At 41.0% G+C, this 24,812-nt stretch overlaps 1 protein-coding gene across 1 annotated transcript in view; it reads right to left on the bottom strand.

Annotated features, from left to right (window-relative positions):
- The window catches only part of UBR2 (ubiquitin protein ligase E3 component n-recognin 2), a 77,974-nt gene that overhangs the window by 4,664 nt on the left and 48,498 nt on the right, over nucleotides 1-24,812 (bottom strand). Inside the window, exons 23-44 of the mRNA XM_038761408.1 lie at nucleotides 24,471-24,573; nucleotides 23,910-23,958; nucleotides 23,271-23,425; nucleotides 21,441-21,543; nucleotides 19,529-19,638; nucleotides 19,178-19,258; nucleotides 18,694-18,872; nucleotides 17,196-17,395; nucleotides 16,546-16,639; nucleotides 14,631-14,792; nucleotides 13,047-13,147; nucleotides 10,862-10,940; nucleotides 9,828-9,976; nucleotides 9,069-9,124; nucleotides 7,025-7,121; nucleotides 6,651-6,718; nucleotides 5,378-5,513; nucleotides 4,399-4,486; nucleotides 3,811-3,941; nucleotides 2,375-2,483; nucleotides 2,040-2,096; nucleotides 176-253 (exon numbers count right to left, since the gene is read on the bottom strand). Of these exons, the coding sequence (XP_038617336.1) occupies nucleotides 176-253; nucleotides 2,040-2,096; nucleotides 2,375-2,483; nucleotides 3,811-3,941; nucleotides 4,399-4,486; nucleotides 5,378-5,513; nucleotides 6,651-6,718; nucleotides 7,025-7,121; nucleotides 9,069-9,124; nucleotides 9,828-9,976; nucleotides 10,862-10,940; nucleotides 13,047-13,147; nucleotides 14,631-14,792; nucleotides 16,546-16,639; nucleotides 17,196-17,395; nucleotides 18,694-18,872; nucleotides 19,178-19,258; nucleotides 19,529-19,638; nucleotides 21,441-21,543; nucleotides 23,271-23,425; nucleotides 23,910-23,958; nucleotides 24,471-24,573 (2,385 nt within the window). The remainder of the gene's footprint in view (nucleotides 1-175; nucleotides 254-2,039; nucleotides 2,097-2,374; nucleotides 2,484-3,810; nucleotides 3,942-4,398; nucleotides 4,487-5,377; nucleotides 5,514-6,650; nucleotides 6,719-7,024; nucleotides 7,122-9,068; nucleotides 9,125-9,827; nucleotides 9,977-10,861; nucleotides 10,941-13,046; nucleotides 13,148-14,630; nucleotides 14,793-16,545; nucleotides 16,640-17,195; nucleotides 17,396-18,693; nucleotides 18,873-19,177; nucleotides 19,259-19,528; nucleotides 19,639-21,440; nucleotides 21,544-23,270; nucleotides 23,426-23,909; nucleotides 23,959-24,470; nucleotides 24,574-24,812) is intronic.

The following is a 24,812-nucleotide window of genomic DNA, read 5'->3' as shown; positions in this document are numbered from 1 at the left end:
CATTTTACAGACGAGGAGGCTGAGGCGACTCATCCAAAGTCACAAAGCTGGCATAGAGCAGGGCCGGGATTAGAGCCCAGTTCCTCTGACACCTGGGCTCTCCCTTCTAAACCACGCTGCTTCAACGTAGTGCGGTTGTTTTCACGGTTTAAGATGGAAATGAGAGCAAACTTACGAGAAATTCGATGCTTGATTAATGAGACTGCTGTAATCATCAGGAAGATCTATTAATTTGTTAGACTCTCTTGCATAGCTAGGACCAAAACAGAATCAGATGAACTAAAGACACGACCAATCTCAATTACGAACGGCTTCTAATTTCAGTTACCTGAGATCACTGCATTACAAAGTAGAATGCATTATAAGTGCTCACAGAATTATAACTGCTACCACAAACAACTTCGGGGTTTCATGTTTCTCTTTGGCTCCCCATTTTACAGTTTAATGTCAAAAGTCTGTTATTTGGGAAGGGGTAAAAGAAAGGGAACATGGGCAGAGTTGCTGGGGCTTTTCAAATTGGAATCCTGGGGCCCCCTTATCCATTCTACAAGACCATTACTCACTCCTAATTTCACAGATTAGATGGAATGGCCAGAGACCAGAAGCAAAGACGCTTGGAGTGAATTAGCAAGATGCTTTATTGCAATTAGCTAGCTACTTTGACTCAGATTGGGGAAATACGATTTCTTCTGCTCGTTTTACTCAACGCTACATCAGACCTGTCATATTAGACGGAACTAAGGAACAACATCCTGTATCCACCACCGGCTCCAATCTAAACAATAGTGAACAAATCATCTTTCTGCTAAGAATGAGGCAAAAGGGAATGGGCTAAATTTCAGCAGGAAATATTCACATCATCGGTTGAAAAGAATATCCTGACTTAGAAAGATTGTGAGTCACTGCCAGAGAAGTTGCAGCATTTACGCTACTCTGTAATAGTTAATTCTTTTTACGGGGCAAATGAACTGCAATCTGCTTGGAAAAAAAGAGTTAAGTCCCATTTTGGCCAATTCAGTATAGCTTTATGGAAACTACGATTCCCCCATTCTTTTCAATTGAGGGCTAGCCAAATTTCATAAGGAAAACAAGTAGGAATAAGGGTATACATATATTCACACAAATACAAGCTATCTGAAGAGTCTCACTGCAGCTCTTCCACTCAGACTAGATGAATGTGAGGTTCTAGTTAGTCCAATGATTTTGTGAACTGTCCACAACTAGTTTAGCTCAGAAGTTCTAGTTAGTCCAATGATTTTGTGAACTGTCCACAACTAGTTTAGCTCAGAAAGGGTGGTAGGTAATGGAGGACTTGAAGAGATCGGAACAAAGTCTATTAAGACGGTTATAAAACCAAGAAAAGGATCCATTTTTAGAGATCTAATAAAATGTAATACCTGTGGTCATTTAACAAGTCATTCATATAATCTTAGGAAGAAAGTACTATGCTGCAATCAACTCTGTAAGCACTCGGCTTTTATAAGTCAAATTGGCCATTTGCGCTCCCTGAAAACTAAGCGGTATTATGTGTCAGTGCTTACCACGGACAAAACATCCATTTTCAAACTGCTACCTACTGACATGTCGGTATCTGAAGTCAGATTAGGATGAACCCAACTAAGTTTTTCCTGAGCAGATGAGAATGAGCAACTTGAAATCTTAATCTCAGTCTCAATTTTCACAATTGCTGAAACCGGTGTTTATTTCGAGGTCAAAAATTTGAAAACACTACCTGCGGTACATGTTCCACAAGGAATAATTTGGCTACAAAAATGAAGAACGAGGGGTGGTTACCGGTACCGTGACATGACAGAATTTAAGCGGTCAGCCAACTAGTAATTGTCAATGATCTCTCTAGGAATTCAGGGAAAACTAAAGATGCAGAAGTGAGCCCATTGTTGGATAGGGACCATCTTCATATGTTGCCAACTTGTACTTCCCAAGCGCTTAGTACAGTGCTCTGCACACAGTAAGCACTCAATAACTACGACTGAATGAATGAAGTAGCTTGTTCAACTTTCTCCAAATTCTTGACTTACCTTATTGCTTGTCTTTCACCTTCCAGGTATCTTTTAACTTCACTGTTACTACACCAACTTCAAGGCAAAGAAAATAAAAAAAGGTACATTTTCATTTGAAAGAGGACAAAATAAAAAAAGATCATTCCTCCAATAATAAGCACACACTTTCTCCAGACCAAAGGGATTTTTCTAATACTGTTCTCAAGTCAAATTTCAAAACACAGCACAGTAATTATTATTTTAATCTGCAACGATGAGTATATGCTGATTATGTTGATATTAAATGGAAAACATACATTTTTACATAGGTCACAAAGTTACACTTGAGAGAAAAAAATTCGTTTTTCCACTACCTTTCAATTAATGGGCTCATTATTTTGTTGTTTTCTTGAAAAAGGCTAATGAGGTTGTTTGGCAGAGAGAGATAGCTACATAAATGTTCTAGCTGGTTTGCTCCACTTACTGAAAATGAAGAAAAAGAGAATATAAAAGTTCTAAATCCTAGAGAAATCACAAATATCAATAATATATTTTGTTAAACATCTTTTAAAATCTATGAATTAAAATTAAAACAGCATATGGTAGACATAAAAATACATATTACCAATGATTCATAAAAAGAAGTAATTCATTCACTGAAAAACCCCCAAACTTAGATTGTAATATTTTTATAGGCAGGGATCATGTCTTCTACCTTATTATACTCCCCCAAGCACTTAGTAAAGTACTTTAAACACAGCAGGTGCTCAAAAAATATTACTGACTGGTTATTTAATAAATTAAATGAAGATAAAATCGAAGCGGATGGTCAGATACCAGGCAGAAATTGAAACTTTTGGGAGAAGGCAGCGTCTCCATTTTGCAGAAAGAGGACCGTTACTGTAGGCTCAAGATTAAAACATGATGGATTACTGTAATTATGATTTGTACGTATTTGAAAAGTTGGGATTATTTTTGGACTGTGTGCCTCCCTTTCACTGAGGTGTGTGATGGGACTATGATTTTCAGATGCACACTCTTTTGGAAATAAATTATTGGAATTACAGGAAAAGAGAATGAACACCGGTCAAAGCAACATCTAAATAAGCTTTTTTCATCATTACTGGACTTTCAGCTTATTACTCCATATATACTTCAGGTTTGACAGTGTTTATGATCCACGGAAGTAGGGACCTTCCTTTTCCAGTGATTTCAGGTACACTCAACTCTGCCATAACACGTGCTGTCACCGTGCGTTTTGGCTGGAATATTGTCCTGGATATAGGAAAAGTTCCCTGACAAAGTGAGCTGTGATGCCGGAAGAAATGGTTTGCGGGTACACTGGATGGCATTGGACACAATGAGCGCTACAACCTGAGTTTTCATTAATATGGATTTTTGCAAGAACGCAAGCCCTGCTTAGTACAGTGCTCCGCACACCGTAAGGGCTCAATAAATACCGTCGCTTGACTGCACAGTAGGAAAAAACTGGGTGCAACTGGCTAAATGAGCAACCCAAATTTGAATATGCTCACATTTCAATTTGAATATGCTAACATTTCAAATTACACTGAATTCCTTAAGGGAAGAAAGCCTTCAACGTGAAAACACATTTACACAAAACGAAACTCCACCTGTGGTAGGTGATAACGTCAAGACGAGTTTAAAGAATGAATTTAAATAATTCTACAAATCAGAAAGATAATACGGTAAATCCTTCATATTCTCTAACACTGTCATCAATTTTCAAATGTACACATCATTCTCATGGAGAAATGGAATAAACGTTTCAAGTGAACTGAATAATTACCTTGCATTTCAGATGGTGCAGGGACTCCATTTAAGTAATGAAAAAACAAGGCAGAACATCTCAGGAAAGGCATAATTCCAGCTTTTATACTCCTCCACAGATGCCAGCCTGAGGGAGTTTCTTTCAAGGCACTTAAACATAGAATGAACAATCACCCGAAAATGGAATGAGCAAAGATCATCTCAAAGAGAACAGAGTGAAAACAAAGATGACTTCAGCAGGTCGCTGAGGATAAAATGGGGGCCCTTCTGTAGTTCCATTTTGGAATTCTGAAATCCAGGACTCCACAACAAAGCGGCTGGCAAGGGAGCTGCATTTCTGGAATCTCAAACAATGAATAGCTCCCAGAAGGCTTAGATGGTATCTGAATAATCATAATAACCAAATATGGTGTCAGTGCATTTGATCTTCCTATAAAATAGGAAGAGAGATAGTGCCTCAGGGGCATTAAGGGGATTGCTGTTTACGTGAGTCTTGTGAAAGGCCTCCCAAATGCAAACAGTATTACAATTTTAGTTTCAGCATCAGTGCGATTAGGTTTCATGTAGTAACATGGGGCCTGAGGGTCACTAAAGATGATTGCATTACCTTCCTGTATACTGACTAAGCGTTTTGTACAGAGCCAAGGCTGCTAGTTCTTCTTCACCGGGAGGACTTTCTTGGTCCATGCCATTCTCTTCCAGGAAAAAAAAAAAGAAGGAAAAAGAAATTGGTTTCCTAGATAGTGCCCATTAACTGAAGGGAGCCAAACCAACCCGACTCTCGTTTTTCAATCCTGCTAAGACACCACGGGCATTTTCACCGAAAAATCGTTTTAAAAATGGGAGATGTGCTAATCACCCAGGCACGAATGCAACGTGAATTATGCGCGAGGTACTTAACGTGAACGGTGAGATCACGGCTGACATTACACACCTTACGACCACCTTTAAAAAACTGGCTCTGGGTGTAGAGAGCAGGGGTGGAGGTGAGCAGATTTAAGTGGTAGGGAAGCTGGAGGCGCTGAGCTCCCATCCGGTCATTAATGCGATCCCTGGGAACCCTGATTACCATGCAAATTCCATTCCCAGCTTTCTCCCTTCCCCTCCTTTGGCCTAATTACCCCAGATTCCCACACTTTCCATTACTTCTCTGTTCACTCCCCTCAGCCCGACCCCCACCCCTGGTTCCTCACAATATTTCTCTGACCCTTCCTTTCTTAACTTGTTCCCTCCCCCTCTGGCCTCGATGATTTAGAAATGAGCCCTTTCTTTCATTCAAGGATCTATGAGGTGCAGCACTGCACTCCTGGAGCCGGAGAGGAGTGAAGCTTCCTTGTGCTTCCTCCCAATTCTTCAATACACCCTGGCACAAGGAGAATTGTCGCTCAGGGTTGGCTTTATTGCTTTGCTGAACAGCAGGCCCCTGTGCAAGGTATTTTTCAGAAATAAACGACCTACTGCAATGTACGCATTATCCATACCCAACCATTCTTTCGACAGTGTGATTTTTTTTAGTATCTGGAAAACTAAGAGTTCACAGACAGACAGACACCATAAACATAAACTTCCAAAGTGGAAGCTCTTACCTGTCCATGAGGTAAGTAAGATTTGTACAATATGTGCCATAGTGACAAGGTGGAAAATGTGTAGATCTCCGGTGCCGAGGCTAATTCCTGAAAAATCCTGACACTGCAGAGCAGGGAAGGAGAGTTCTAAGCCTACCTGAAGGGCAGAAACATCAAAAAAAAAAATGAGAGGATTTATTTTCTTCCTTTTCACTTTCCACCTGCATATGTCAATGTTCTACCCTCCCTAGAGCATAAACTTGTAGAGACCACCATGTTTTCCTTGTTTTGTATAGCATCTAGTGAAGGGACGCACAAAGCCGCACTCTTAACTGCTCTGTGACGATGAGCTACAGACTATTTTCCTTGCTTTACCGCCCACTCCTTGAATTTCCACGTTAGCAAGTAAGCTCCTTACTCAAGGATATGAGCCAGGGATGCCAATGCAACAGATTGACAACGGTCCTTCATTTCTACCCCCAAAGGCCGGCAGTTGGTAGAGAATGCACAGATTGGGGCTGGGTTAACCAGTGGGTGACAGGCTGGGGCCGCTGCCTTTTGGGGAGGTGAGAAGACCAGCAACGCCTTCTCTTGACCCGATTCTGCTCTGGCTGCTTTTCCAGGACTAAATGTACAGAACAAACTTTGGTTTTGGGGGCCCAGTCAGATGGCTCGCTCTAGATCCCCCTCCCCACAACTATCACTTTAGCACTTCTGCATCACCCAGGCGCTTGGGTACTCACAGCCTCCTGCCCGCTACCGACTAACACTTATGTACACGTCTTTAAATGTCACTGCTTCCTCCTATCTGTGTTATATCCACTAAACTTTAAGCTCCTTGAGGGCGGGGATCGTCTACCAACTCTCTTGTATTGTCCTCTCCCCGGCACTTAGTACAGTGTTCTGCACACAGTGAGCACTCAATGCCATCAACTGTGTCTGTCCCCTCTGTAAGAATGTAAAATCATTGAGGGCAGGGACGAGGTCTACTAATTCTGTTGTACTATCCCAAGCACTTAGTATACATGTAGTGAATACTCAATAAATGCTACTGTGACTGATCCCCCACTGCCCTGATCTAATATCATCAAAATCAACAACAACAAAGCTAAACCACTGGGAGAACAGCTGAAATCTGAAATGCTATCCTTCGCAAAGCGCTTAGTACAGGGCTTTGCATACAGTAAGCGCTCAGTAAACACGACTGAATGAACAAAGCTACTGTTTATACATAATATGCCATTTTGGCATAGAGTGACCCATCCAGATTATAGAACAAGTTATAGAAACTCACCAATAAATGAAACATATCAACATCAAGGATGCAGGGAACATTTCCATGTTTCGCATTAGGCACCAAAGCTGGATATTAAGAACACAATTTTATTGACATTTATTACATCACCTATAAACCAGACTTTTTTTTTAAACTTTACATAATTTTAATTTTGAAGGCCAAAATCCCATATTTTCTGACAGGAACAGAGGAATTTATTACTGGCCAACACCATATAGAGGGCTAGCTTTGTTTTGCAACAGGTATCTAGTGTAGTATTTGAGAGAACTGTTTCTATTTACAGACTGTGTAGACTACAAAAAATACATCACCAGTCTTGCAAATTGCTATATTAGTCAGTATTCCAAGGAGCCAAATACATTAAAATTTACCTGCTAACAACACACGAAAATGCTCTTGTACCACTGAAAACGAGGCAACAGTCCAATGGGCAGCGGCAAATCTTGTTAATGACTTAAGGCAGTCATCCTGAAATGCCGAAGGAGAAATACGATGATTAAGATAAAGCGGTGGAGCTGTATCTGCAGGGTAACCTTGGCCTGAACTTGAAATGTCCGGTGGGAAAAGGAACAATCCTCATAAAGAGAATCAGATTTCAAAGGAAAAGGAGAGGTGAGTTGCGGGCCAGAATAAAACCAACTCAAAAGCAAATGAGTTGCAACCCGACTGAGGGAGGCAGTCCCCGCTCTTTAGGGAATATGGTTTGATGATGGACTGAGAATCCGTGCGCAAAAAACGATGATTTTCACCACTCACGCTCTCTTGCCCCGGCTAACTGTGTTCCCCTTGGGGCAAGGTACAAGGAGCGTGTAAGCAGGCAGGGGTACAGCACATCCCAAACTGAAACCAAAGGCTTTTGAAATTTTTTCCTCGCAGGGCCCAGTTTGGCAGAGGAGCCCTTGCTGATGCTGTGCCACTCTGCCTCACTCAGCAGGCAGTCATTAAGGTAGTGACCTCGGCAGCGGCTGGGGTCGTCGACACCGTCCGCATTACCCAGCTATTTTCGGGATTCCTGCTGACTGGTTTCTCGGGGGGAGACTTCACCACTGATCATCATCATCATCATCAATCGTATTTATTGAGTGCTTACTATGTGCAGAGCACTGTACTAAGCGCTTGGGAAGTACAAATTGGCAACATATAGAGACAGTCCCTACCCAACAGTGGGCTCACAGTCTAAAAGGGGGAGACAGAGACCAAACATACTAACAAAATAAAATAAATAGAATAGATATGTACAAATAAATTAAATAAATAGAGTCAGAAAATATGTACAAACATATATACATATATACAGGTGCTGTGGGGAAGGGAGGGAGGTAAGATGGGGGGATGGAGAGGGGGACGAGGGGGAGAGGAAGGAAGGGGCTCAGTCTGGGAAGGCCTCCTGGAGGAGGTGAGCTCTCAGCAGGGCCTTGAAGGGAGGAAGAGATCTAGCTTGGCGGATGGGCAGAGGGAGGGCATTCCAGGCCCGGGGGATGACGTGGGCCGGGGGTCGATGGCGGGACAGGCGAGAGCGTGGTACGGTGAGGAGATCAGCGGTGGAGGAGCGGAGGGGGCGGGCTGGGCTGGAGAAGGAGAGAAGGGAGGTGAGGTAGGAGGGGGCAAGGTGATGGACAGCCTTGAAGCCCAGGGTGAGGAGTTTCTGCCTGATGCGCAGATTGATTGGTAGCCACTGGAGATTTTTGAGGAGGGGAGTAATATGCCCAGAGCGTTTCTGCACAAAGATAATCCGGGCAGCAGCATGAAGTATGGGACTATACACTGATGGTGTATAGTCCCAGAAGGCAGACACTCCCCTACTTCTCGCTGTTCTACCCCCACCCTCTCCACCAAAATGAGGTGAGGGGCAGACTTTTGTGGTGAGGAGGCGGCAGACACCGCACGGATAATCGAGAAAGAACCCAGTTTATTTCTAGCTTTATTAATGTTTTCTTTAGGGCTTGTTCCAGTATTTTCAGGAGCACAGAATAAGGCACCAGAAGTAGGGCTTCAAGTCACAGAAGTCTAACTTGCAGAAAAGCATAATCATCAATCGTATTTATTGAGCGCTTACTATGTGCAGAGCACTGTACTTAAGCGCTTGGGAAGTACAAATTGGCAACATCTAGAGACAGTCCCTACCCAACAGTGGGCTCACAGTCTAAAAGGGGGAGACAGAGAACAAAACCAAACATACTAACAAAATAAAATAAATAGAATAGATATGTACAAGTAAAATAAATAAATAAATAAATACTGAGTATTAAGTCAACTAACAGGGTCCATAAAAGGGTGGAAACCTATACTAAGCACTCTCATAGAAAATGGGAGACGAGTCATAAGGAACTGCATAATGTTTACAGCAACTCCCAGGTTAAAGAGAAAGTGGAGCAGACCCCCTGCTCCACCCTGCTAAATCGAATAAAATCGTACCTGTCGGCATGGCAAATGACCAAATAATGGCTTTTCTTCATCAGTTAAAATTCTCTCTGTGGGAAGCAAAGCAACGGTAAGTTAACACATTCATTCATCCAGTCGTATTTATTAAGCGCTTACCGTGTGCACAGCACTGTACTAAGCGCTTGATACAAAGCAGTCTTGAAAAGGCATTTTTAAAACGGGTGCTGAAGACCTCCACTTTGCCCAGGGCCAAGATGAAGAATTTTCTCAGTTCTCTTGGATAATTTTCAACTTTAAATTATATCCGGCCAACCCAAGCTATTGCCAGTCATTTAATCAAAAAAAAGTGTACTTCACGGGAGGCAGTGTGGCCTAATGAGTACGGGTCTAGGGGTCAGAGGGCCTGGATTCTAATCCCGGCTCAGCCACTTAGCTGCTGTGTGACCTCGGGCAAATCACTTCACTTCCCTGTGCCTGTTCCCTCATTTACAGAATGGAATCCAATCCCTGTTCTCTCTCCTGCTTAAACTGTGAGCCCCAAGTGGGACTTGATTATCTTGTATCTACCCCAGCATTTAGTCCACCATTTGGCACATAGTTAGTGGTTAACAAATGCCACAGTCATTACTACCGTTATTTCTTATTATTCACTTTCTGCCCAATAACCATTTGGATTTCTTCTGGGTACGGTTACCAGGCGGTTCTTTCCATAACGATTCTATTTCACAAATAAAAACCAAATATTATTTGTGGAATTGAAAGCTTAGTACACAAAAAGTGCCAACTGCTTACCGATGGTCTGTATTGTGTATGCGCAGCTGCCCCAACACATTATGGGCACCCGAGGATCTTCCTCATTAGGATGAACTTTCAGGCCCACTTTGTATGTCGCTGTTCCAAAGGTTGTCAGCATCTCTTTAATGCTTTCAGAATAAGGGTTCCTGAGACAGAACAGGGAAAAGTCCATTTATATCTAGCTCTCCGTTACATCAAAGACGGAGCTTATGAAGTCACCTCTTGAGACAGATGTCTATTGAGTCTCTGACTTCCACAACACATCTTCTGTTGGTCTGGTCCATATGTACAAATTTTAGTTTCTATTCTCACTAAGAACGAGATATAGCAACCTAATGGTCACACCTCAAGGCAGATGAAGCAGCATGGCTTAGTGGAAACAGCATGGGCTTGGGAGCCAGAGGACGTGGGTTCTAATCCCGGCTCCGTTACTTGTCTGCTGTGTGACCTTGGGTAAGTCACAGGTTCTCTGTGCCTCGGTTACCTCATCTGTAAAATGGGGATTAAGACTGTGAGCCCCAGGTGGGACAACCTGATTACCTTGTAACTACTCCAGTACTTAGAACAGTGCTTGGCACATAGTAAGTGCTTAATAAATACTATTATTATTATTATGAAGCCAAAAGCTACTCAGTGCGTGGGTATGAAACCACCAGAATTCAAGCCTTTGTACATCAACCTCTGGGTCTGATGTGAATCCTATACATTGCTTTTGTCCTGCTGCCTCCAGGCCTGTCCCTGCCAATCCCCGTCAAAGCCCATGAGATGAAAATTGGTCTGCTCATCTGCAAGTCTATCAAGACAGCGATGTCACATGGGAGCAGTAGAGCAGGACTCAAAACTCTATACAAAGCAGATACTTAAATAGCCGGCTAGCTGATTCAATGGAAAGAAAGGAAATAAAAGCCTGCAGAAGATGAAAATATGGTATGGTCCTTAGCCAATGTTATCACTCACCCTGGATATCACCTCCGATTTAATCCTGTTGCTAAAATAGGACAGATTCAAAATAAGCAGGATGATATACTTACTTTGGTCGGAAGTCAGGCCTAAACCCTTCAGGGAGTTGCAGTTCCTCCTTATTTTCTGAACTGTCGGATGAGGTGCTACCTACGGAACGAATACGTTATGTTAATGTAAATGATCTAAACCATGAGACTGAAGGTGCCTTTTTTTAAACTCTTACATGCATACTTCATTTCAAGAGAGCTCAGAAAGGCAGATCGAAGAGAGAGGGGGAGAAAATGAACTTCTCCTTACTCCTGAACAAGTCAAGTATACATTAGAGAAGGAAGCAGTGGATGACCAAATAACTTCCTGGACAATCAGCTGCATGCAGCAAGGTTAAGAAGAGGCTTTCTTTCCATCTTCTGGCAGCAAAGCGAAGGGCAAGGGAGCAAAGGAAGAGAGGTGGACAGGCCTCTCTTCCCCAGCGCTTAGAACAGTGCTTTGCACATAGTAAGCGCATCATAAATGCCATCATTATTATTATTCCCTCTGCTGCTGGGAAGAGGAGGTGGAGCTGCCTTGTTACCCATCTCCTTGACGTTTAATAAGCTGACATCAAGTCCCACCATCCAAGTGGTCACTTATAAGCAGCCCACCTCATGGAAAGAATACAGTTCTGGGAGTCGGAAGACCTGGATTCTCATCCCGGCTTTACTACTTGCTTGCTTTATGACCTTGGGCAAGTCACTTTAACCTATCTGGGGCTCAGCTTCCTCATCTGTGCAATGGGGATACAATACCTGCTCTCCCTACCTACCATGTGGGCTGGGACTGTGTCCAACCTGATTAACTTGTTTCTACTCCCGTGCTTAGGACAATGCTTGACACAGTGCTTGAATTCTATAATCATAATTATTGAAAAATTCCATTTTGACCTGCCTTTGCAACCAGGTTTATGAACTGGACCTCTAAAAGCAACAGTAATACTAAACAGCATTTATTGAGCATCTGCTAGGTCCAATGCAGTGTCCGAAATACAAAACAGTACTACTACTAATAATAATGGCATTTGTTAAGTGCTTACTATGTGCAAAGCACTGTTCTAAACACTGGGGAGGTTACAAGGTGATCAGGTTGTCCCGGGGGGGCTCACAGTTTTAATCCCCATTTTACAGATGAGGTAACTGAGGCACAGATAAGTTAAGTGACTTGCCCAAAGTCACATAGCTGACGGTTGGCAGAGCTGGGATTTGAACCCATGACCTCTGACTCCAGAGCCTGTGCTCTTTCCACTGTGCCACGCTGCTTCTCCACGACACATTCCTTACCTGTAAGGATCTTACAATCCAAGGCTGATTTAAATATTATTAAATCACTGTGTACTTGTGCTATTTGTTACTACTGTTCTTACTGCTGGGATAGATACAAGGTTATCGATTTGGGCACAGTCCCTGTCCCACATGGGGCTCGTAGTCTAGGCAAGAGGGAGTAGGATTTAATCCCCATTTTTGACAGATGAGGAACCTGAGGAACAGAGAAGTTAAGTGTCTGGCCCAAAGTCACATAGGAGATAAGTGACAGAGCCAGGATTAGAACCCAGGTCCTCTGATTCCCAGGCCTGTGTTTTTTCCGTTAGGTCACGCTGCTTCTCTGAAGCAAGTTTTTCCCAAAGTTTTCTTCTCAGTATGTTTTCCTCATACTTTGGAGGGAGTATGAGGGAAATATGAGTATGAGTTTGAGGGAGTGACTCACCCAAAGCCCAGTGCTTAGAACAGTGCTTTGCACATAGTAAGCGCTTAATAAATGCCATTATTATTATTATTATTATTATTATTATTATTCAAGATCTTTAATGGTAGTGCCTCAGAGCCAACTCTGATACATCCAATCAATCAAGGAAAAGCAAAAAACCTAACACCAGGTCCAGTTGCCCCTTTGAGGTCTTCACGAAAACTGTGCTATGTGCAAAACAGAATTTTATAAATCTGAAGTAAAGTGCAGCACTAAAGTACAGCATACATTTTGACTGGTATGAATTTTTAAATCACTTCACAAATGACATTATAAAATAGAATAAAATTTATTTTTTTTTTATGGCATTTGTTAAGCGCTTACTGCTTGTCAAGCACTGACGGTTTTGCTCTGGATTCAACGAAATTACCCAAGGTTGGAAAAGTTTCAGGCCCAATTTCAGTGTAGTTCCTTGAAAAGCAGACATTAGAGCAATTTTAAACTTTGACCAAAAAAAAACTAGATCTCAAAACTTACTGAGAGCACTGTCTTCCTTCTGAAGAACTTCTATTGCATTTATTTGTTGAGAGACTACTCCAATCCACTGAGCTAGGTTTGGTTGGTCTGAAAAATCTAGCCTGCCAAGAAGAGTTACATGCAATATTTACAATTAAGTAGCAATAGGCACAGTACTAAATAACTGAATGATCATTTGTGATCCTGATAGTTTTCATTAAAATACCTATTCAGTTCATTTCAATACACAGTTTCACTAAGCGTTTCGGATAGGACGCTATGGCAGAATTGGGGAATGCTTTTCCAACAACTTTCTGGATACAACATGATGCACTTTCAGCAGAGGTTGTGTGTATGCATGTTTCATTAGACTTTGGGGTGAGCAGCATAATGTGAGTTTTCTTCAGCATGGGTTCATCACAAATAAAACCTCAGTGTTTTAGGAGAACTATCACAAACTAAAATTACATGTGAGTCAGCATATGAGTACACTGCAAAAGTTAAGAAAATCTGTACTTGTTCTACTCTGTAGAATGAGTTAAATTAGTTTAATATTACCTATCAGAAAAATATAGCACATTCATTGAATTTCTAAAATCTTGGAATTTCAAGTTATCAGTTAGTGAAATAGATGCTAATAAAAGATAGTTTTGATTCTTGCAGGTGACAGCAGCTCTAGTTTAGAACAGTTCTTGATAATATGACACTTACTCTGTCACTTAAACATACCCCAAACTCATTCTTGATATAGAATGAACAATATAACATCTTGCTACCTTACAAAGGCTTTTCTATATGCTAGAGGCGAAATGGTAAAATAATTCAAAGAACAGACAAAAGGGTAAAATGTATAAATTACATGTTTTGTAACCACTTCATCCTGAAATGCTGCAATTCACCGTTCTGGATGGGGCAGCATATCGAATTCCTCACATATTCCACTAATTTATATTGATCTGCCAGAGGGTGATGTAAAAAATCACATTTTTATCCCACTAAGGCTAGTTAGCTTAAGGAACTAAAAGTAACTTGATACCTGGGATCAGAATCTAACAAACCTACCACTCCATATTGAAAATCCTGAGCAAAAAAGTTTTCTACAGACTAAAATAATAGCGTTCATTTACAATTTGCATCACTTTCTGGAGCCCCTTACTCTTAAAATAATGTTTGCCAGAATAGTCAGTAGTTTGTCCAGGGAGGCGTTTAGCAACTTAAAGGAGATGTGGAAAACATGAAGGAAAGAAGGAAGTGTAAATGATTCGAGGTTATATAGGCTCTATAAGGAAAGGGCAAAGAAATTGCAGCTATCTGGTCTAGAAAAGGGACTTTTGGTTTACAAATATTTTCAAGAAGATGAAGGGCACGATCCAAACAGTGGAAAGTAACTATTGTCCTTCTTTTAGTTGATATGGAAAACATTGCACCTAACTGCTCCAAGGAAAAATAAAAACAGATGCAAGTCACTTGAAAAACATAAATTTGACATACGTTGGGTAATTGTGTGGTTCTAATTTTCATGGTTAGGGTTAACCAAATGATTTTAGTAGCTTCGATGCAAAGTTTCACATTATTAAAAGGACTTATGATACAAGGCTTGCTTACCTGTTGAAAACACGCCTTGGAGGAAGCAGTAGAGGAATAACAGTATTGCTTAAACATTCACATAAGGGGCAAAGGAATTCACCGTTTTCTACATCATAGCTTGTGTGCACTCGTAATCTTTGCTGTCTTCGCTGTTCCTTTGCTTGCACTGCGTCAAAATACCTTTAAAAGTAGTAGGATATTTAATGTCAGCATCATTAAGTGATAGATTCACACTTTTTAAGCCTATCATTGTATAGCTGCAGTAGAAGGTCCACATGTAATTACCTGGAATGGAGACAATCTTTAAAAGAACAAAGGCCTCACCCTATTTTCTATAATGACATAATAGCAGAGAGCAATATTAAGAGTCAAGACTTCATTATCTTTACAGATTTACTTCAAAATCTGCAAGGAAATATTATATAAATGCATAGTCCACACCTTGTGATGAGGTATACTTAATCTCTGTTTCTCCTACTGATTTTTAAAACTTCAAATTCTTTAGGATTTAAAAGTCAAATTATTAAATGTTAAAACTCCACCACATTAGCATCAAGTGAATTTTTTTAAAATGTCACGACGTGTATGTGGAGTTTTAACATTATACTGAAATAAGAAGAGCTAACCGGGGAGATGACAATGCCTTTGGCCAGCTCATCATACATGTTAAATTGTACCTGGAGTTTTCTCTGTACAGTCACAGAGGAATTCTCACTGGGATCATTTTCCACACTGCACATTTCACTCACCCAGTATGATGCCCCTCAAGCCATTCCACAGACGAAAATGGAAGACAATTTCTCATTCCCCTTTTACCTTCTACAGTCTATGTTTCTAATTTTTATTAAGAACAGACAGGAATAACCTAAGTGGCTCAAAAAGCCTCTTAATTATCCTGTATATCATTAACCAAATAGGGCAACATTTTTTTCAGCTAGCCATTATCTAACCTTACAGTTCAATAAGTATCAATCAATCCATCATATTTATTGAGCGCTTGGGAGAGCACAACAATATAACAGACATTCCCTGCCCACAACTAACTTACGGTCGACTAAGTAGCCAGGTCATTAGGGGCATGGGATTGGGGAGTTTGCAGTCTTCCAGTGAACTTAAATCTTTCCAGAGCTGACATTACCATTTGCGTGCTGGTCTAATAAACCAGCTCCAAATGCAAAACCAGCTCTAACCCCGGAAAATCCCAGAGCATCATCATCATCAATCGTATTTATTGAGCGCTTACTATGTGCAGAGCACTGTACTAAGCGCTTGGGAAGTACAAATTGGCAACATATAGAGACAGTCCCTACCCAACAGTGGGCTCACAGTCTAAAAGCAAGCAAAGCAGCCTTACTAGCCCTAGAAATAACCAGTTGCTTAACCTTTCCTTTCTCCAGGGTGAATGAGTGAATGGTGAGCTGGGGTGAGTCGCAAAGGCGGTCCAGGACTGACTGTTTTCTGGTCATTTTCCCAGTGCTGTCGCTGCCTGGGGCACTTTCAAAAAACTCTGCACTGGCCTGGGATAGACTGCAGGACAGCCTGTCCCAACCCAGGATGAAGGAGAAAGTAATCCCCTGGCTAAGAACCAACCTGTTCCCCCCCCGCTCCATTCCCCTGAGCGGGTTCATCTCCAAAATCCCCAATCTTGCCTACTGAGCTGTTTGTCCACCTCAGTTCCTGAACCTTTCAGGTGAGGGAGCAAAAGAAGGCTTATTTTTAATACTGAACAGAGCTCATTTCTAGTTCATCAACTTCGAAAAAATAACACCACATTTCTTTAGTTCAACACAAACCCTGTCGATTTTAAATATTACTGCTTAGCAATTAAGGTGGGGGGGGTGGTCTATCTTGTAGCTGTCCCGGAGCGCAACACAGTGCTCGGCACATAGTAAGACCTGAACAAGTGCCATTAAAAACAAACCAGTGATTTTACCTTTGCCAACAATGGGCATGCATTATGTGTCCACAGCTTCCAGTATGTGTTCCACATGACAGATCAGGATGCATGAATAATGGATCATATTTTTCTGCAGAAAAAAAAAAATACATTTAGCATTCTACATTGTTTCTTCCAACTCTGACACCCTGAACTGGCTAGATGGACAATTTATTAAACCTTTTTATCACTCATTCGAGATGCCAGGGATTATGTCTACTTCATACCCCAAGTCCCTAATTATTATTTAGAAGACAGAACTTAATAAAAAATTTCTTAGCCTGTGAATCAGCAGAGTGCCTGAGTATCACCCCTCTTTCTGGTGTATTATCCATTTTTCTGAGATAAATGATTTTTATTAATATAATTTTTAAAGGCATAACGCTTTGTAAAAAGCCTGCTAAACAAATAGCTGTGACTAACCAAAACTTTACCCACCCAAACCTCTATCCAGAATTCAATAGGAAGGTTCTTTATTCTTTACTCTGCATTTATTAAATAAATTGCTAGCTGCTTTGACTAAGCAAGTGAATTTGCAAGAATGAAGTTAATCCACCGGGTCAGAAATACCGCAGCAGCACAGACAAAAAGAAAGGAACAGAGAGCTTTACTTTTGGGGAGACGGTAAGGATCCCCTCTTGATTTACCTGGATCCTGAATAACTTTGTTTCTGTTTTTGGACAACACAGTTGATCGCTGAACAAACGCTGCTAAAACCATAGCCCTGTTGTCCACCTTAACCTCTTGCTCTTCTTGACACAAAATGCAGGTAGCAACCTGCCTTTGTTCGGTGATTCGGGTTTGCTCTGGGCCCAAGGCTATTAGCGTTGTATCTGAAACCATGGGACTGAAACCAAATGCATCTTTTCAGTATGTGACATTCCATTTCAACGAGCGTTCTTCCAAAATTTCAATATTTACAGTAGTAAAGCAGCAGGAGTAGCAGTAAGGGTATTTACAATAATAATGGCATTTATTAAGCGCTTCCTATGTGCAAAACACTGTTCTAAGCACTGGGGAGGTTACAAGGTGATCAGGTTGTCCCACGGGGGGCTCACACCTCATCCTCATTTTACAGATGAGGTAACAGAGGCACAGAGAAGTGAAGTGACTCGCCCAAAGTCACCCAGCTGACAATTGTCACTACTGGGATTTGAACCCATGACCTCTGACTCCAAAGCCCGAGCTTTTTCCACTGAGCCACGCTGCTTCTTTTCTGCTACAAAGTGCCCAATAGGGCCAATGAATACTAGGTACTAGGAAAAGTATAGCAGATAAATGAGACACGTTTCCTGCCCACAAGCAGCTTACATTCTAATTGGGGAGACAGACATAAGAATCTTTACCTATTGAGCAATTAGGATAAGTAGACTGTACGACTAATTTGGCTTATAGTACACCAGTGTTGCTGAAGAAGGGCACAGAGCTTACAGCAGGAACAAAACTGATGTGTCAGGGTGAAAGTTTAGGTTCGGGCTTCCGCTCCCCTCTCTTAAATTCACCACCAAGGGGGCAAAAGGATGGGAAACTCCGGGCATTCTTGCAGCAAGCATGTTAGGAGCTTCCTAAACAACCCGCACTCATGTTCTGAGTTCCCTCTCAAAGCTGCACCAGACTCATGCTTCATAATAAGAGAAGCAGTGTGGCTCAGTGAATAGAGCAAGGACAGGAGAGTCACAACGACCTGAGTTCTAATCCCGGCTCTGCCACTTGTCTGCTGTGTGACCTTGGGCAAGTCGCTTAACTTCTCTGTGACTCAGTTACCTCATCTGTAAAATGGGGATTAAGACTCTGAGCCCCATAAGGGACCTGGTCTGTGTCCAACCTTTCTAGCTTGTATCTGCCCCAGGGCTTAATACAGTGCCTGGCGCACAATAAGTGCTTAAAAAAATACCATAAACACACAAAAAACAGACAGTCCATTCTTCCAAGGTGGAGCTGGGCCCAGTGCACCCATAAATGGCCAACTAAACAATTTAATTCAGTCTGTGGGTCAGATTTGGGTTGTTTATGAGCCAGAGTGCCTTCCATCAGGAACTGTATCCAATTTATATCCTACCTGAATAATCCCAAGCCCCTAACACAGTGCTACAAAGAAAGTAGGTTCTCAACATTATTCAGTGGAATCTAGAGTAGTTCCATCACCTGTTGTCAAGGATGAAAGAGGTTGAAGCATCTAATTCTAACGTCTGCTGGAAGAGTTCCTTGTTCTCATCAATAAAGTGTCGCTGCATTTCAGACATCTGAGCCATGATTTTCTCCCTCCGAAGTCTGGCAATCTCAGCTTTCCTTTTCCTTTCAGCTTTGTCTTTATCACGGGTGCTCTAAAATTGAACCTCCATTAGACACTTGAGAACAGCAATGCATAACGCTATATTTTCGCATTACCCTAGAAAAACCTGCATGAATGCCCCAAAATGAAAGACTGTACACTACAAAAGAAGCAACTGTTTCAGCGAATTAATTAATACCCCAAAGACAAGCAGTAACTGATTACTAATCTTGTGGAATTCGAAAAGGTAGATCAATTCTATTGAATTCAAAATCAAGTGGGAATAGATTTGCCTCATTTGTTTAGGAAACTCACTGCAGTTGATTAGGTACATCTGTATTTGTTATGATTCAGTACCTCCTCCATTATAGTTCCTTCTGTCTCAGCCACAGGGCTGCTGGAAGAACTCTCTCTTATCTTCTTAATGAGGTTAAAAGTCTGCAAAAAGGGAGAACAGGTTACAATGCAGCAAAATATCAGCTAATAAAATGTGAAGGCACAAAATTAATCAGCTCATTTTTATACTGTGAGCCCGCTGTTGGGTAGGGACCGTCTCTATATGTTGCCAACTTGTACTTCCCAAGCGCTTAGTACAGTGCTCTGCACACAGTAAGCGCTCAATAAATACGACTGAATGAATGAATGAATACATAGCAAAGACTTTACCGAAAAGAAAAAAAATTCTAGAAATGGCTAGGCTCATTTTACCTTCAATATCCATCTGATCATATCCTTGTGGACTTCAAGGTAGGGAGCATTTTGCAGAGTCTCCAGCATGGCAAGTATGCTAGGAGAATTATTTGGTGCCTCACCAGGTCCTAGTACATATGGATTAAAGACAAGAAGCAAGATTACAAGACGGTCTGGATGACACATACCTCACGTTGAACATGTTACTTGACTGCAACCTGATCGACAAATTGAAAATTTGAAGGGGTTGCTGTTGTAAAATGCATCTGTCCCCTCAGGGTTTGGGCCCGAATGGGTACAGCTGGGTACAGCTGCCTGGCAGCTGGCAGGTGTCTCACAAAAAAGCACTGCACAATTTTTAACGCCGCAGTCAACTGGATAAATGCATAATGTCTATAAAAGTATTTAAGTATTAAAGTACCTTTTTTTTTTAGTATTTGTTAAGCGCTTCTTATATGAGCCCACTGTTGGGTAGGGACTGTCGCTATATGTTGCCAATTTGCACTTCCCAAGCGCTTAGTACAGTGCTCTGCACACAGTAAGCGCTCAATAAATACGATTGATGATGATCATAATGACAGACACTTTCCTAAGCGTTAGGGTAGATTCCAGCTAATCAGGTTGGACACAGTCCATGTCCCACATGGGGCTCACAATCTCAATCCCCATTTTACAGATTAGGAAACTGAGGCAAAAGAAGTGAAGTGACTGGCCCAAGGTCACACAGCGGACAAGTGGCAGAGCCGGAATTAGAACCCAGGTCCTTTTGACACATTGGCCCATGCTGCTGCTCAACCATTCACAATTCTCCCCTAAGCATCCCTGCTCAGACTAGGAGCCCCAGATGGGACAGGGACCTGATTAACTTTTATCTACTCCAATGCTTAGAACAGTGCTTGACACAAAGGGCAGCAGCACTTAAATATGATGATGATGACAATAATGATGACACTAACAATAAGTAAACGTGTCAGAACTCTCCAATTTCTACAACCGGTTTCCATTCTGTACACTAGATGATGGCTGAAATATTTCAGGGCAGGGCAGTTCTGCTTTAGAGATCAGGATAAAAGAGCCTCTAAGTCTCTTTGTTAGTATGTTTGGTTTTGTTCTCTGTCTCCCCCTTTTAGACTGTGAGCCCACTGTTGGGTAGGGACTGTCTCTATATGTTGCCAACTTGTACTTCCCAAGCGCTTAGTACAGTGCTCTGCACACAGTAAGCGCTCAATAAATACGATTGACTGATTGATTGATTAAGTCCTCACAACATGCAAAGCATTGTATGAAGCAACACTGGCGGGGCGGGTATAGTGTTTTGGTGGAAACGGTCCTTGACTTGAAGAAAAGTGTATTTAACAGATTCAATTATTTTGAACAGACTAATCATCCTCAATATACTCCTATAAACAACACCACAGAACATTTAAAGAGCCCCACCCTTTACTTGTGAAAGTAAAATTTAATGAATTTTACTCGGGTGATTCAAGACACTACAGTTTGCTTCCACAGTTTCAATGAATGGTAGCATTTGTTAGGCACTTATTACTTGTCATGCACTGTACTAAGCACTGGGGTAGATACAAGACAGTCAGGTCAGACAGTCCTGTTCCACCCAGGGCTCACATTCTATAATCTTGATTACTCAATTTTGCCTATTTTTATTAACATTCCACATTAATTTAGAAAGTGAATTCTTGAACTTTGTATTTTCATGTTTTCCTAGGAAATCAGCTTACACTTGTCCTGCATATTAATGCAAGTCAAATTACGTTTGACAATAAGCAAATAGTGAATATTAAGGTATTCAATAAAAAAGCAACACTTCTAGAACTGAGAAAGGTTATTTAAAGGAGGGGAAAATTTTTACAACTTGAATTATTTTACTGAGCAAAAGATATACATTTGAAGCATGCTGGAGTGTTAGACATACTTGAGATTTTCTGAGTGAAGGTAAACGTTACTACATGCTCTTCATTGACATTCTCTAACTGCTGCTTTTCTTCTTGGAGTGCCATTCCAATCAAATGCAACACCTAATGCAAAATAATCAGTTTTCCATCTCTTAGTAAGTTGGTTCTTAGCATTCAAGGTTTTTCACTTGCAGTTTTGCTTTTACACAGCCTCCCCCACACCCCTGGTCATATAAACTCAAACTTGGAGCACAGCCCCTCAATTTTTGTGATTTTTCCATGGCAGAAATATTTGTTTCTCAATATTTTTCTGCTGTAGCAGCCTCGCAACACTGCTTGTGTTGATCACAAAACTACTTCGACCCACACATCTCTGTTCAAGGTATTAGCTTTGCTGAAATTCTGTGCCTGCACATGATCCTGCTCAACATTAAGTCAAAATAACATTAGTTTTGTCCAAAATTAATCTTGCCCACAACGTTATTGAAGCATCTCCTAATGCTGTGGGAATCCAACCCACTTATTCTCAGCTGACTTTGATGATTTGTGGTTTGGGTGGAACGTGACAAAGTAAGGCCAACATTTTTACAGAGAGTAAAAACCAAGAGCTCCTTTGTTGAGCCACCGCACAAATTCAAGGACACGGACTACATTATAAATGCCATGAAATCCTTTTTTGTTCTCCTAACATAGGAAATGGACGTAAACAGGACTACATGAAAAGAGTAAAAAGAAAACGTCTACAAGTATTCAAAAGTCAAAAGGATCATCAGAATTACATTTTTTTTTCCAGAAATGAAAACAACAAAATCCACACCAGTCAGGAGAAATATACAAAGATTAATGTGTGGTCAGAATAAACTAAAGATGCAAGCAGAGAGATGTTCATACAAATTCATTACAACTTTCATTCAATATTTCTACATTTTGCACCACACTATTATGATTCAGTCAGTGAGTCAGCCAACATTTATCAAGCAACCAATAACTGCTGAACTCTGAACTGGAGGTCTTAACCTTTTTCTCTTTTTACCTCCAGCAGTCATAGGGTCACTGGACTGAACTACTTCTCAAGATTAGGTCTAGCGTACCCCCCAATTAGTCTAACTTCTTCAGAAGGGCAACCTTGGGGTGCCTTTTTTAATGAATCTGAAAGGATTCAGCACAAAGTGGTTCTTGTGAGGGGAGTGCAATGGCTTGGGACTGAAGGGAGAGGGTTAGGGGTTCCCCTTGGAGAACTACTCCAGGTTATGGCCTTTAAGTGGATTTCTAGACCATGATTTTAGATAACTCAGCATGCTCACACGGCTTTATGTAATGGCTTTTAATTTTTTTACGCGATGTGGGGGAAAGGGTTTTTCTGAGGTTGGCCCCGGTACTAGTTCAGATAAATAAGCTTTCTTCTGTAAATACTATTCTTAAAGATCTCCAGAAAAGGAGATTCCATCAACTCATGCTGTAACTTATTCCAGTTTCTAACGATGATTATCAGAAATGTATTCTTTGGACTCAAACTCATTCATCGTTAACCCAAATTAAATTTCCTCCCTTTTGTCAGAAAGATGGAGAACAGGGTTCCTACGATACATATTCAATTCCTACATGCATCCATGGATCTTTTACATATTCTTTCGTGCAAAAAGGCCTTATCAAGTTTGCAAAAATTTCTTGAGATTCTAATGACTTCTATCTCAGATCTTCCTCTGAGTTGCTCAGTTGCTCTTCAGGTTAATCTGGATCTTTGATTTTTCCTCTAAAGTTCTCTGTGATGAAATACTGATACAATTTTGATTGCCTACCTCAGCACTAAAATCTTCATAAAGCATTCCATAAAGAGTTTCCACACCTACCCTTTGCAGCATTGATTCTGACCAGGCATAACCATTGTGTTCTACTGCCCACTGCAGAATTGTTCCCATGATGCACAACATGACATCTGATTGCAAAATATTAATCAGACTTGCAAACAAGGGGCAGAAAGGAGGTAAAACCGGAGGTGGAAGAGCTGAAAGACAAAGTTCACAGTTAGTTCCTTCTGTAAAAGCTTTAAAAACTTTCCTATACAGCCATATAGAACATTTGCTGGCATTTCAAGCAAATGAAGACCTTTAATATCTTTGGCAATGCTTCACTAAATTCTCAAGGCGGGTATAAGCATAATGCATACAAATAGCAGCAGTTTAAAGGAAAGACTTCATTTTCACAAACATTTTATCTTTCTGAACAAGTGGCAAAGAAGATGTACACATTTATTGCCTAAGCATACCCTAGGTGATTTCTTTAATCAGAAACAATGCCCATGATTTGAATTTATTAGGGACACGAAAGTTGCTGGAGAGATTTTAAAGGCCCACCAGCTACGCAGAAGCTTCTGATCAAAAACTGCCCCCTTCTCAATTTAATCTCTGCTGCTAACTCAAACATAACCAAAAACTGGCCTGATGAAGGGCTTTGGAAAAATGAGCATAAAGATAATACAAGCAACATACCTGTATCTTCCCTATTTTGCCTTTTCAATTTCCTTTGTGCTTCTTCTGCCTAAGAAAAAGGAAAAGGTTCACTTATAAAACATTTGTAAAACAACTTAACATCCAATTTAAAAGCATCATTCCATCACACACTCCATTCATACTGTCTTTTTGGTTATTTTTTTCTAGTAATAATCACTCCCAAAGTCAGTGAAGTCAGTAGAGGCAGACAACATTTTGGAATTGCGCTCTTTCACAGGCCTTGGTTTCCACATAGCTTTGGGCTTCTTTGTATTTGCATCACAAGATGATTTCATTTTATTGCGTATTATAACAATGGCTACGTATGTGCGTGTGGGAAACAATGAATTAAATACATTTATCTGTAAGCCTCATACTTAAACCCCCTCCATTTTCTGCTTTTAAGAACGTTCAGTTTTGTGCCCAGTACAGATTGATACTTGATGAATGAAAAAATTACAAGAAAAATAATTTGCAGTTTAAAATGGAGTTAGAAATCGAACGAAAATAATTTATCAGTATCCAGAAATTTTTTAATACAAAACCACACCACACAATTACCTTGGACTGTTCTGCCCTTGAATAGTGGTAGAAATAGAGGTTGAAATCCTTGGCACACTCAGGCTTTAGTTCATAGAGTCCTCTTCCGGTTAAACCAGGTTTTCTACAAATCAAGAAAATCATGTATCAATGCTCAGGGTTAAATTTTAGAAATTACATTAGTTCACATGACAACAATGTTAGGAGAGTAATAACACCACGACTCCAAAACCCAAGTCGGTTAAAATATGCTGCCTGAGGCACACCGCGAGTATTAACGCTGTCTAAACAGCCTAGAGTGGTTTTTCCAAGGGTGCAGCAGGATGTTGAATTAATATAGTAGCCAGTCCCCTGATTAGTTGC

The sequence above is a fragment of the Tachyglossus aculeatus genome, chromosome 19, assembly GCF_015852505.1.
Source record: "Tachyglossus aculeatus isolate mTacAcu1 chromosome 19, mTacAcu1.pri, whole genome shotgun sequence".
Classification (NCBI taxonomy): domain Eukaryota; kingdom Metazoa; phylum Chordata; class Mammalia; order Monotremata; family Tachyglossidae; genus Tachyglossus; species Tachyglossus aculeatus.
This window is presented reverse-complemented; position numbering and strand designations above follow the sequence as displayed.